The 15000-nt window shown below is 38.0% G+C and overlaps 1 protein-coding gene across 2 annotated transcripts in view; it reads left to right on the top strand.

Moving 5' to 3' along the window:
• The window catches only part of LOC106873719 (death-associated protein kinase 1), a 218266-nt gene that overhangs the window by 200032 nt on the left and 3234 nt on the right, over positions 1–15000 (top strand). For both annotated transcript variants that reach the window (XM_052972187.2, XM_089361056.1), the window contains 9 exons: positions 996–1094; positions 4324–4425; positions 5648–5746; positions 7062–7139; positions 7789–7978; positions 9033–9140; positions 10266–10460; positions 10979–11241; positions 13151–13339. In XM_052972187.2, the coding sequence (XP_052828147.1) occupies positions 996–1094; positions 4324–4425; positions 5648–5746; positions 7062–7139; positions 7789–7978; positions 9033–9140; positions 10266–10460; positions 10979–11241; positions 13151–13339 (1323 nt within the window). The remainder of the gene's footprint in view (positions 1–995; positions 1095–4323; positions 4426–5647; positions 5747–7061; positions 7140–7788; positions 7979–9032; positions 9141–10265; positions 10461–10978; positions 11242–13150; positions 13340–15000) is intronic.

Genomic DNA, 15000 nt, shown 5'->3' with positions numbered 1-15000 from the left:
GTTTTATGATTGTCTTTACAGCTGAGTGATTCACTTCTTAGCCCTAACCACTCAGCCACAAAGCAGGGAGTGGAACCTCCTTGTTCAGTTAAATTAACCTCAGTAATTTATTATTTTCAAATAAACAGTTTATGAATTTAGAGATCACAGCTCTTGTACTACAGACATGGGATTAGAATGTTGCAGGAAAGAATAGCCAGACAGATTCTTCAAGCCGAGCCAACCAGCAGGAGATCTAAAAGTAGATCAAGAATGAGATGGTTGGATAATATCTGTAGTCTCAGATGGTCACACTTGAGAATCTAGCCAGAAAGTGTAATGTCTGTTGCTTCTGATAGGAAGAGGTACTTGAAAGCTCTACCTTCATGATTTTCCCAGGAAAATGTATTTAATTTAATTTGTCTTTTTTAACATATGATTTGAGGGAAGTTTTGTTTCTATTTCTAACATAGGTGCAAGAATGGCTATGTGGTAAGTAGCTTGCTTACCAACCACATGGTTCCAGGTTCAGTCCCATTGCGTGGCATCTTGGGCAAGTGTCTTCTACTATAGCCTCGAGCCGACCAAAGCCTTGTGAGTGGATTTGGTAGACGGAAACTGAAAGAAGCCCATCACACATATGTATATATGTGTGTGTGTCTGTGTTTGTTCCCCTAGCATTGCTTGACAACCGATGCTGGTGTGTTTACGTCCCCGTAACTTAGCGATTCGGCAAAAGAGACTGATAGAATAAGTACTAGGCTTACAAAGAATAAGTCCCGGAGTCAATTTGCTCGACTAAAGGCAGTGCTCCAGCATGGCCGCAGTCAAATGACTGAAACAAGTAAAAGAGTATATAGCAGGTCAAATGACTAAACAACAATACTTTTGTTGACTTATGATGGTGATGATGATTATTATGGTGATGTTTACCTTTCATATTTTGACAAAATATTTCAAATTATTATTATTAATATTTTTTTAACATTTTCCTTTTTTTTTTTTTTTTTTCCTAGAACGGAAGCACTCCACTCCACCTTGCCTGTAATCGGCACCATGTCCAAATTGCTCTACTTTTGATACATAAGGGCTGTGATCTCGATACTACAGATTTAGTAAGTTCACCTATTCATTACCAATTCTCACCTCTTGTTTTTTCTATTCATCTCTGCCATATTTTTTACAGATTTCATAGTTTTTTTTTTTAATTTTAAGTTTGAATGTATTTTTGTGTGTATTGTTTTTGATTTTTTTTCTTTTGTGGAAGGGTTAAGTTACTAAAAAGAACTGAGTGTTCAGAGGTTGGTGAAATCATGCATGTTTATATTTTTCAATTAAATGGATACTAATTAAAATTAGGAATGTGACATGGTATCAAATTACTCACTTTTTTTTTCCAGTCTCATGAGTCATTAAGTTTGCATTCACTTAAATTAATAACATAAACAGGTTTTCTTCATTCAATCTTAGATTAATCTTTTATAATTGAAATATGTAATTTATACATGCACCCCCCCCCACACACACACACACACATTTAAAGGTTTTCATAAAAAGTATTTGGCACAGTCATAATATTTGCTAAAAGATTTTCTTAAAAGTTATTATCTATTTTAAAAAAATAATCTTAGAAAAACAGAATGACACAAAACTTTTAGAATGAAGATTTTTGTATTGTAAGCGCTTTCCTTGTTCAATTTTTCAAACACAGATGTTATGAGGTAATCCATTATAGAAGAAAGATATACCTGTCTGTCTGTCTGTATGTATGTATGTATGTTGTGTGAAGGCATGTGGCCTAGTAGTTAGTGTTGCATTCACGATCACTTGATCATAGGTTCAATTCCTAGACCAGGTGGTGCATTTTGTTCTTCAGCAAGACACTTCATTTCACATTGCTCCAGTCCCCCTTTTCAATCAGGAGAGAATGTTGGCCTGCATGCCCAGCCAGCAGGGTTGTGTTCTTCATGTTCCACCCATATGTTTTGTTCCAGTCTGATGGAAGAAATAGTTTTTATTAATTCCTTATAAGAAGTCTTCCAGTCAGTTTAGAGTTACTCTGCTTAGCATCTAATATTGAAGAGAATATAAAAGGCTTGAAATGCATCTACCAGTTCGTGGAGTTGGTGCTCTGAACTGAATTTGGTGTTTTTAACTCATATAACCTATAGCAAGAATTTTTGTCTATGGCAAACCGCAGTGGACATGCCTTCTTGGTGGTCAAACATGTTTCAAACATATGTGAATGGATCTAAAGTTTTTTTGTTTTTAATCCCTTTAGTATTTAATTGACCAGATTCAACTTCTCACACCTACCCTACAATGTCATTCTAAACGAGATAATACATAATTAATTCAAAACAGTGATAATAAATAAACAATATGGCCTGTACGTACAAGAGACAGTGGGAGTTTAACATGTTTAACATTAGAGCCGAAACCTGTGTGGTTTAATTTTCATGCATCAAGAGCCTCCAATCATACCTACATATGTATATATATATATATATATATATATATATATATATATATATATATAAGGGACACAAACAGTCAATAAAAGAGGGATGTAAAATATATTTATGATAATGTATTTTTAGTTAACTCATTGCTAATGAAATGTAGACATCAAGGGTAAACCACAAAGTTTCTCACCCTCTCTTTGTGGATAGAAAATTAGATCAATATTACTAGTTTCATTATCTATTAGCATCTCATCAGTGATTAGTTACTCATTTCCTATCCACTTGAAGACTAGCAACTTAGAACTATTTATAATTTATACAAACCTCTAATAGAACTTATTTTAGTCTTCCTTAGTTATGTAATAGTACATGCATTGGCAACATGAGTTATTAATTAATCAAAGCACTGCAGTGAAATAAATAGAAGCGTGTGCTTAGTTAAAACACACAGAGGTTTTGTTTATATTTGTATTTGTCCTAAATATCTGTATGTGTGTGTGTATGTATCTTTTACTTGTTTCAGTCATTGGACTGTGGCTATGCTGGAGGTTTTAGTCAAACAAATCAATTGCCTGTACTTTATTTTTAAGCTTGGTACTTATGACATCTCTTTTGCCGAACTGCTAGGTTACAGAGGTGTAAACAAACCAACACCAGTCAAGTAGTGGTGAGGGCACAAACACAAAGACACACACATTATACAGTCTTTGCAACATAATTAACCCCTCAGCATTTAAACCAACCACATCAGACCCAAATATTCTCCTTTTATATTGAAACTGGTCAGACCTTGCCTCTCACACCTACCTTACAATGTCATTCTAAAAATAAACAACCTCCTTTGCATAATCTTGAAGCTATATGAGATAATGCAGGATTAATTTAACACAAATGTGAATAAATAAGCATTACATTTGACAGAGTAATCTGAATGCCAAAGGGTAAATAAGATTAACTTAAAGGGTGTCTTTGTTCAAATAACTTAGGTCTACATGACAGAGTGATAGTTTGTCTTCACTTAGCTTACCACAAAAATAGACACCAGCCTACTGACTAGAAATAGCTTAGACTAAACATGAGCAGCCTTTTTTAGAGGCAAACCACATGAGACATGGTGCATCATCAGGTGGGCTGCACTACTAACAAAAGTAAAGGTAATTTTTTGTTAGGTATGTCATTCAGAAAGTCCCAAGGGGCCACAGGTTATCCACAACTGCTACACATGCAAACACATGCTGCATTCAACTTTCTCTCATCTCTCTTTGAATTTGCTAAACATAAATGTTAGTGATATACTGGAGTCAGTCATACTTGCTTCAAAATAGTCTTCATTATTACTGGTTTCAAATTTCGGCACAAGGCCAGCATTTTCAGAGGAGGGGAAAGTTAACTACATCAACCTCAGTATTCAACTGGTACTTATTTCATTGACCCCTGAAAGGATGAAAGGCAAAGTCAACCTCAGCAGTGTTTGAACTCAGAATGTAAAGACAGATGAAATGCCACAAAGCATTTTGCCCCAAGTGCTAACAATTTCCCAGCTTGCCTTAGTCTTCTTTATTATTGATAAGCTCAATAGAATGACTCACACATATTTACATACAAAGCTTATGGCTGTGGGAAAATTGGTAGAGCTATGGACAAAACACTGTGCTGTATGTTAATCACATCCTTTTACATATCAAGTTCAAATCCTACTGGAGTCAACCTGGATTTTTACCCTTGTGAGGTCAATTAAAAACATTGTCAGTGAAATACTGGAGTCATTTAAGTCAACTATACCCCTGATCCATGTAAATTCAAGGCTTTGTACCAATGTTATAAAATCAATAGCTGTTGTTAAGGTTGATGTATATTTAAATTCTTGTCTTTCTTACAGGAAACTGGAGAAAATGCTTTACATATTGCTGCAAGAAATGGCCTAGTTCCTGTTGTACAGGCAATGTGTGCCTATGGTTGTGTTGTAGATATGACTAACAGGGTCAGTATATTGATTTGTCAGTTTGTATACCTGTCTATTCATCAACCTGTCTGTCCGTTTGTCACTATGTCTGTAATATGGCTAAATCAGGTGGGGGTGGCCACTGGGCTTGTAACTCCTGGTGATTTAGAGCTTTATCTTTTACTTGTTTCAGTCATTGGACTGCAGTCATGCTGGGACACTACCTTAAAGAAGTTTAGTCAAATATATCTCAACCCCAGTACTTATTCTATCAGTTCTTTTGCCAAACTGCTAAATTACGGGGTCCATAAACACACCAGCATCTGTTGTCAAGTGGTGGTCAGGAACAGACACAAACACACATGCACACACACACACATACTTATACTTATATCTACAGACTTTTGGGCACTTGTACTCACTTACATTTACATGCATTCATGTGCACAGTCATACATGCATACATTTACATACATATGCCTATTAGTGCCCATACACTTGCATATATATATGTGTGTGTATGTATATGTGCACTCTTTGTTAGTATGCACATGCATGCACACACACTTTCTTCTCAGTGTTTCTCTTAATCTCTGCCTAGAGCTAAACTCTTTTCTATATAAGTAATTAGACTTGGTGGCGGTGGTGGTCTATATAATCCCCTATTATGATATTTGGATTAATTACAGAAAGCACGACCTAACGGCTGCAAACAGAGATGATTTAAGTGTAACCCATCTTAAATTCCTCAGATTTTTTAATCTCCACATTCTATTGACATTCCACTCGATACAATTTCTCAAACCCTCATGTCCTAGTCGGAAGGGATTCCACTAGAACAAATGAGGTTGTTTTCTGTTAGTCTCACTTCCCATTGCTAAGCCACTCCCATTCCTTCCTCGCCCCACTCCTCTGCTCCTCTTTGAAAGTGTTTTCTTTTGATTCTTAGTTTTTTGTAATCCATTAACACTTCTGTTCTGGCTGATGGTGAGTTTGAACTTGAGGCAATGAGCTTACAAAGCTACTCTATCATCCTTTCACTTTCAGTGTTTGCCCATCCACCATCAAACTCCACCCCACCCACCTTATTCTCTTTCATCTTTTTTGTTCTTTCTATGTTTTGGGGGGTTTTCTTTATTCAAAAATTTTTTTTTTTTTTACCTTCTGTCTCATGCTCCACTTTCCTTATTTTTTCCTTGTTTATCTTTGTCACTTCATTTACTCATTTATCTTTTTACCTTCCCTCATTGTCCATTTACAGGCAGGAGCAACGGCTTTACACCTGGCCAGTAAGGCTGGTCATATTGAAATTGTCCGGTGTCTTTTACTATCAGAAGCAAATGCTGATGCCAAGAATAAGGTAACATTCATCTTTCTCATCTCTCTTCTTTCTTGGTTGTCTTTGTTTTAAATTATGTCGCTAATAAAAGTAGATACATGAACCCTGCTTCACAGTTGTGTAGTTCCAGGTTCAATCCCACTGCATGGAATTTTGATATAGCCTCGGGTCATAAACAGCAGTGAGCTGTACTTCATCAGGGTACCCCAGTGTAACATAATACCTGCTCTGTGGGTATCCTTTAGGAGAGTTTGCAAATATCCAAGCTGGGGTTCAGTTATTTCCCCATCCTTGCAAGCTGCAAATTATTTTCACTAGTGCTAGTACCATGTGAAAAGCACTCGGTACACTCTGTAAAATGCTGGTATTAGAAAGGGCAACCCAGCTATAGAAATTTTGCCTAAGCAGATATTGGGACATACTGTTGTCCTCCAATTTGCCAGCTCTTGTTGAATCATCAAACATGGAAGATAGCTATTAAATGATGATAATGATGGTAGTGATACTGAAGGAAAAGCTGCCAAGGATAATTACAATGTTGTTGAGGCAAGACACCTGCTGTAAAAATCTCGACTTGGGCCTGCAGAGATTATGAATACTTTTTCTCCTGATCATTTTGATTTTTTAAAATTTACGTCTAGGTGGACCTAGACAGTGAGGAGAAAGGTATTATGGCTTGATCTGTTCCCTTGACCCTTTTCAAGGTATCCAAAACTGGTAAGAAGAAGAGAGGAAGCTATCCTCAATGCTTGTTATTAAAGTGGACCCTTCTAAAGACTCAGGATCCAGCAGAAGTGTGAAGACTCAAGAATATGAACAATCCCTCCAATAAGTTTTTATTTACCAATTTTCACTCATAAAGGCTTTGGTTGACCCAAGTCTGTTGTAGAACATGCTTACTCAGTGAGCTGTGCCACAGTGGGATCAAATCTGAAATCCCATAGTTGCAAATGTACATCTTAACTAGACACCCTTATCTGTACAGGGTTATCAAATTAGGTGACCAGTAGGGGATTATATTTGTTTCTTGTGATTGTTGATTGAGGATTGGGAGGACTAATAATCAGGCACATAAATTGCCATGTTGAATCAAATTTACACAGTTTTAAACTTTTTAGACCTTTCCAACACCATAAGAAAGATGAATTATAGGCTTGCAAACACTATTTTGTTTACTCATTACTATAGAAGTGGAGATATAAAGATTTTCACTAATATCCTTTGATGGTCAGTGCCTGGTCTTTGGCGTTATTTTTTTTAATTAAAAAAAATTTTTTTTTACAGATTATTTCTCTGTTTCTTTAACATTTATTATTATGTTCTCTGTTGGCATCAGGATGGTGTTACTGCTGAAATCATGGCACTAGCTCAGGGTTATACAGAGATTGCTGAACTGCTGAATAAGGTCCATGGGGTAAGTTAAACACATTCTATCTCTATTTATTCAATAAATAATTCTTTAAACCTTTTGGTGCTAACCTCACTGAGACTGGTCCCTTGATTGTATGATACAATGTTACATACTAATGATCTAAATCAAACACTGTCTAAATTTCATGTTAATTTATATTCTAATTACCAGCTTAATGATGACGATGTTATTTTACTAAATTCTTCGTTATTTTCAAAATTAATTGAAATGAAAATATTTCAACAGAAATATAGCAACAAAATGGCTAATCCTGTTGATACCTACCTGCTTGTCACTGTCTCAGTTTCCCCAGGAGAAAGGATCATTATTATTATTATTATTATTAACCATTATTTATCACTGCAAGGTGGTGAGCTGGAAGAATTGTTAGCACGCCAGGCAAAATGCTTAGCAGCATTTCATCTATTCTTATGTTCTGCATTCAAATTCTGACAAGGTTGACTTAGCCTTTCATCCTTTCAGGGTCAATTACATCAACCCAGTTGAGCACTGGGGTCAATGAAATCAACTTAACCCCCACCCCCACCCCACAATTACTGGCATTTTACCAAAATTTGAAACCATTATCATCATCATCATTATTATTATTATTAACCATTATTAATGACTGCTGTTTTTTCTCTCTGCACAGGATCGAGTTACTGCTTTCATCCAACAATTAAATCCACAGAATCAAAACCTGTCTCGAATCAAAGTTAAGGTCCTTGGTTCAACTGCTGTTGGAAAATCTACCCTTATAGAATCTCTCAAATGTGGCACCCTCTACAGTTTCTTTCGAGGGCGCCTCTTTAGTACTGGCTCTCTATCTGCCAGAGAGAAAAGTTTGTATATTTTCAACACTTTCTATTTAGAATACAATACATTATTACAGCTTCAACACACATCACATGACAAAATTTTTACTTACTTGTTTATTATTTATGAGATTCCATGTTAGACACTTTGGTAAAGATATATCTTTCTTCATATAAAACAAGGGTTTTCAACCATTTTTTATCTATGCATCCCTTTGGAGCCATTCAATGTTAAAAAACTAGTTTTATAGAAACTGCTTGTAAAATTTCTATTTTGTTTGTCACACATTAACTTGTCTGCGTTGAACTATGTAAAATGTCAGAGAAAGAAACCTAGCTGCTTCTTGCATCATCATCATCCTTATCATTTAACGTCCGCTTTCCATGCTTGCATGGGTTGGACGATTTGATTGACGACTGGTGAAACCAGATGGCTACACCAGGCTCCAATCTGATTTGGCAGAGTTTCTACAGCTGGATACCCTTCCTAACACCAACCACTCAGAGAGTGTAGTGGGTGCTTTTACGTGCCACCGGCACGAAGGCCAGTCAGGAGGTACTGGCAACGGCCACGCTCGAAATGGTGTATTTTATGTGCCACCCGCACAAGAGCCAGTCCAGGGGCACTGGCAGCGATCTCACTCGAAAGTCCTTGCACATGCCGTGGGCACAAGTGCCAGAAAGGCGACGCTGGGCATAGGTGCCATCACACGATGAGCTTCTTTCAATTTCCGTCTACCAAATCCACTCACAAGGCTTTGGTCGGCCTGAGGCTATAGTAGAAGACACTTGCCCAAGGTGCCACGCAGTGGGACTGAACCCGGAACCATGTGGTTGGTAAGCAAGCTACTTACCACACAGCCTCTCTTGCGCCTACACTATAAATTATAAAAAAATTTATCTGTGCACAGTGTAAGCATCACCCCTCCGGTGCCATTTTTTTCATAATTACTATTCATTCAGACATTATACCTGAGTCAGAAACCTGTTGTTGTTGACAAATGTAATAGAAAGATATTAACTTGTATAGCTGTAATTGTGGTAAATTTATTAAACTGGAGTTCACATTCCATTCTTTCAGATCGGTCCCGGATGCTACGTCAATACAGCTTACCAACACCACTTTGCTACTCAATTGGTAACCCTACATATACCAAAGGAATAGACATCCAACAAGTAAATGTCAAAGGTTTGTACCATTCCTGTCCAAAATTTTGTTAACAATGAAGTAAGAATCACTGTGTCTTGATTCCAAGATCCCAAAATATTCATAATTGTATTTTCTACTGCAAATGACAACAATCACTCCCATCTAATGGTCGTGTGATTAAGCAGTTTTTTTTTAGGCTTTTTTTTTCTTTTGTATTTTATATATTTAAGTGAGACTCACTATGTGCAGGAGTAGCTGATAAGTTTGTTTTCTAACCACATGGTTTTGTGTTCAGTCCCACCATGTGGCATCTTGGGTCATTGTCATCTACTATAGCTTCAAGCCAACTGAAGTCCTGTCAGTGAATTTGGTAGAGGGAAACTCAAAGCTGCTGTTGTGTGTGTGTGTGTGTGTGTGCGTGTGTGTGGGTATGCACATGTGTGTATTTATGCATGTGTTTGTATCTGTTTGTCTTGACATTGCACAATAGTCATAATCAAGTATCAAGCTGTTTCTTTTATTTCAACTCTTTCATGGAAACATGTCTGACCATGGGGTAAAATATTACCTTGCTTAGAAACAGGCGGGGATTGGCAATGGGAAAGAAATTTGGCCATAGAAAATCTACCTCAACTAATTCCAACCGATCCACTATTTTATTATTATGGCTGGGTTCTAACACAAACCACCACACTTCTCGACCCATCATCAGTGCCTGAATGTCCAGGGTACATTCCAGGCCAGTGCCTGCAATCAAGTTAATATTTGTGTGACAATGTTTTCCTCTTCTTACATCACCATGACATGCGTTTCACAAGACCAATTTAGATGCTTCCAGTTCAGGGTGGCACATGCAGTGACCCAATAAATGCAGCCGTCTTTGTCTCATCTTCTCACTAACTTTCAGCAGGTCTCCATAAAGGTATTCATTTGTCAATTATTGCTGCCATTTCACATTTAGGGACATTCATAGCGTCTTCAACTGATCGTTGGAAACATGGAAGAGTAGATGTAAAAATGATGATGAGGAAGAGGAAGACTTCCTGTTTTGTGTTCATGCATATGTGAATGTTAACTTCATCACCCTTTTTAATCTTTCTCCCTCTCCCACATGAACATACATGCATTTACACATGTTTACATGTATCATTTTTAATTCCCTAGGAATTGGTGATGTGAGCATTTGGGACTTCTCTGGCTACCAACCTTATTATATGCTCTACGACCATTTTTTACATGACCAAACTTGTGTCACCATTATTGGATTTAGTCTAACGGATTCCTTTGATGAGCAAATTGCCCAAGTGATGTTCTGGTTGAATTTTGTCAAGTCCAGGGCTGGTCTGCAACCTCCTCTGGGTAAGTTGGAACCATTTTCATTAACCTTCTGCTCCTATGTTGGTACATGAGCATGCATTTGACATCACATTAACACACACACACCAATGCATATTAGCAACAGAGGCAGTATTAATACCAAGAGGTAACATTTATCCCTGCTTAAATGTGGATGTTCTATTAGAACAAACTATACTGATACACTAAGCATGAGAGAACTTCTCACATATTGGAAGTGTGCATTTTGCACCAAAAGGCCAATATAAGAATTTCATTCACAGTAACTATGGCAGTATATGCACAGACATATATGCACCAACAAAAACTCACCGTCCTACCAATGTGCACTCACCAACAGACACAGAAACACAGATGCAAACCAACATATTTACCCACACACGCACATTCACCAACCCTGCTCTCACCTGTATATGCACTCCGAAAAATATACAAATACAATATAACACACTCACATATACAGGCACATAAGTTAAATAACAACAATCACTCCCATCTAATCATTTTTTTTGTTGTTGTAGGTCAGTGTGGAAAACCTTTAAATCCACTTGGGGTCATCCTCGTTGCAACTCATGCGGATCAAGCTACCAACTGCAACCGTAACAATCGCGGTGAATATGTCTGTAAAGAGACACAAATGATACTTACAAAGGCACAGAAGGAGTTTGGCAATGACATGGAAATTGTGGATCGAGTATTCGTTATAGACACCCAGGTGGCTGGTTCATCTGATATGAAAGCTCTCAAAAGACAAATTGCTGAAATGAAGGCACAAATTGTAAAGGTTGGTCACCTTCAGAAATTACTCTCCTCTATTTGTTCCTCTCTTTCACATGCAAATAGATTATTGAAACTAAGATTAAAAGAAATTTTTAATTTGACTTGGTGAGATTTCCCTTGATATCAAATATATATGTGGCACGTGTAAAAACATTCGAGCGAGATTGTTGCCAGTGCCGCTGGACTGGCTCCTGTGCAGGTGGCACGTAAAAGACACCATTTTGAGCGTGGCCGTTGCCAGTACCGCCTGACGGTGGCACGTAGAAACACCCACTACACTCTCGGAGTGGTTGGCATTAGGAAGGGCATCCAGCTGTAGAAACTCTGCCAAATCAGATTGGAGGCTGGTGTTGCCATCCGGTTTCACCAGTCCTCAGTCAAATCGTCCAACCCATGCTAGCATGGAAAGCGGACGTTAAACGATGATGATGATATATATATATATATATATGTATGTATGTATATACACAAGGGGGTGCTAGCTCTGGGTAAAAGAAAATACAAGAAGATTAGTTGATTATGATTTTATCCAATAGATTCCCCTCTCAGTTTCACACACTTATTGCAGCAATCTTTCAGTTTTTATAAACCCTGTAAAAGAACATGAAAGGTTGGGCTTCCAACCGGGCCTTTTGCAATACCCTTGAAGCCAAGAACTTTTCAGCACCCCCTCTTATATGCTAACTCCACTGATCTTGGAGATGAGGTTAATGGACTATTGGGGTGTTACCTCTCATTGTTAAAAACATTCACACAGGCGTTAGGAGGGGTATCAAGCCATAGAAACCATACCACAGCAGACAATTGGAGTCTGGATAGCTCCCTGCTAGCCAATCCCATGTCAAATTGTCTGACCCATGCCCACATGGAGAGCAGACATTAAATGATGATGATGACAGACAGATGCAGGCAAGGCTGTGTGGTTAAGAAGTTATATTTGCAGCTGTGGGGTCTCAGGTTCAGTTCCACTGCATGGTATCATGGGAAGATGTCTTTCACTGTGGTCCCAAAATCTTGGGCAAGTATCTTCTACTATAGCCTTGGGCCAACCAAAGCCTTTCGAAGAAATCGACCCCAGGACTTATTCTTTGTAAGCCTAGTACTTATTCTATCGGTCTCTTTTGCCGAACCGTTAAGTTATGGGGACGTAAACACACCAACATTGGTTGTTAAGCGATTTTGGGGGACAAACACAGACACATAAACATATACACACACATACATATATATATATATATATATATATATATATATATATACATACATAAGACGGGCTTCTTTCAGTTTCTGTCTACCAAATCCACTCACTAGGCTTTGGTCAGCCCGAGGTTATAGTAGAAGACACTTGCCCAAGGTGCCACCACGCAGTGAGACTGAACCCAGAACCATGTGGTTGGTAAGCAAGCTACTCACCACACAGCCACTTCTGCGCCTATTTGTTAAATAACAAATATATCAGTAACAGATAAAAATCGTCCTAGAAGTGGCTGATGAGAATGCACTACAGATATATTTGTATTTCTAATCCTTCAGCATTCAGATTTCCTTGTCAAATATATTGTTTATTTATTTACATTGTTTTGAATTAATTATGCATTATCTTGTGGCTTCGAGATTTCAATGTTGTGTTTGTATATTTTTAGAATGGCATTGTAGGGTAAGTGTGAGATGTTGGATCTGGTCAGGTTTAACATGAAACCGGTGGAATATTTGGGTCAGATATGACCAGATTAAATGCTAAAGAATTAAACGCAGCACATCCATAAAAAATATCTTCAAATGAATATCCCAGTAAAGTTTCTTTTTTGCAATGCATTTACATTGAGTGTGATATACAGATGGCTTTTTTAATCCAGTACTGCTTTTTTGCATATAAAGGACTTATATTGACATTGTTACATCTATTTCAACAGTCATTACCACAAACATCTGGCTTCTTAGAACTCATGGTCTCACAACTTCCGTACTGGCGTCGAGCCTCATCATCATATCCAGTATTAGATTGGAAGAGTTTCTCAGAGCATGTTCGCACAAAGATTAACCCCTTAGCAGGTGAAATCGATCTAAAATCCCTTGTGCACCAGTTACAGTTAATTGGTGAGGTAAGTCTTGTTTTCTTGCTTGCTGTACATTTAAATAAGTTCAAATTCCACTAGTGTAATATTTTTTTTTTTTTGTCTTTTGTTTTCTTTTTGTTTGTCTCTTCCACCCTTTCAGGGATCAAATAAGATAAATCCTCCCAATGTTAGAATTTATTAAGGATTGTGGATTGGCTGAATCATTAGAGCATCTGCCTTTGATATTTGTTCCATCTCTTTACATTGTGATTTCAAATCCTGCCTCAGTCAGTTTTATCTTTCATCCCCCTAAGGATGATACAAAAGTACATATCAGGCTCTGGAGTTGATATAGTTGACTAACCCTCTCGCATCAAAATTGCTGGCTTTGTGCCAGAGCTAGAAAGGATCATTATGATTATTATTATTATTATTATTATTATTATTATTATTATTATTGAGGTGAGCTGGCAAAATTGTCAGCAAGCTGGGCGAAATGCTTAGCGGTATTTTGTCTGTGTCTGCCCCAATGTTCTGAGTTCAAATTCCACCGAGGTCAACTTTGCCTTCCATCCTTTCAGGATCGATAAATTAAGTAGCAGTTGAGTACTGGTGCCAGTGTGATCGGCTGTTCCCCTCCCCACAAAACCCAGGCTTTGTGCCTATAGTAGAAAGGATTGTTATTATTGTTATTATTATCAAGAGGGCAAGCTGACAGAATCATTAGCACACCAAGCAAAACGCTTAGTGGCATTTCATCTGTCTGTTCTGAGTTCAAACGTCACCGAGGTTAACTTTGCCTTTTGGTCTTTCGGAGTCAATAGAATAAGTACCAGTTGTGCACTGGGGTCAATGTAATCAACTTATTCCCTCCCCTAAAATTCCTGGCCCTGTACCAAAATTTTAAACCATTGTTATTATTATTATTATTAAGGCGGTGAGCTGACTGAATCAGTTGCACGCTGGGCGAAATGCTTAGTGGTATATCGTCTGTCTTTACATTCCGAGTTCAAATTCTGCCGGGGTCAACTTTGCCTTTCATCCTTTCAGGGTCAATCAAATAAGTACCAGTTACGCACTGGGGTCGATGTAATCAACTTAATCCCTTCCCCCAAATTTGAGGCCTCGTGCTTCCAGTAGAAAAGATTATTATTATTATTATTATTATTATTATTATTATTATCATTATTATTATTATAATTTACAGAGGCATCAAGCTGTTAGATCAGGTTATGAAAGTTACAGAGAGGGTCATAGCCCAACTAATTAGGGAGCGAATCAATTTAGATGAGATGCAGTTTGGGTTCGTGCCAGGTAAAAGCACTACTGATGCCTTATTTCTAGTGAGACAGTTGCAAGAGAAATACCTAGCCAAGGATAAACCTCTGTACCTGGCTTTCGTTGACATGGAGAAAGCCTTTGACAGGGTCCCCCGATCCCTTATCTGGTGGTCAATGAGGAAACTTGGGATAGAAGAATGGCTAGTGAGAGCTGTGCGAGCCATGTACAGAGATGCGGCCAGTAAGGTGAGGGTTGGAAATGAGTACAGCAATGAATTCCGGGTAGAGGTAGGGGTCCACCAAGGTTCCGTCCTCAGCCCCCTATTATTTACCATAGTCCTCCAGGCAATCACAGAGGAGTTCAAGACAGGTTGCCCCTGGGAGCTCCTCTATGCTGATGACCTTGCCCTAATTGCGGAGTCACTA

This window comes from Octopus bimaculoides, chromosome 12 (genome assembly GCF_046866305.1).
Source record: "Octopus bimaculoides isolate indiv1 chromosome 12, ASM4686630v1, whole genome shotgun sequence".
NCBI classification, from domain to species: domain Eukaryota; kingdom Metazoa; phylum Mollusca; class Cephalopoda; order Octopoda; family Octopodidae; genus Octopus; species Octopus bimaculoides.
Note: the sequence above shows the minus strand (reverse complement) of the source record. Positions and strands in the feature narration are given on the sequence as shown.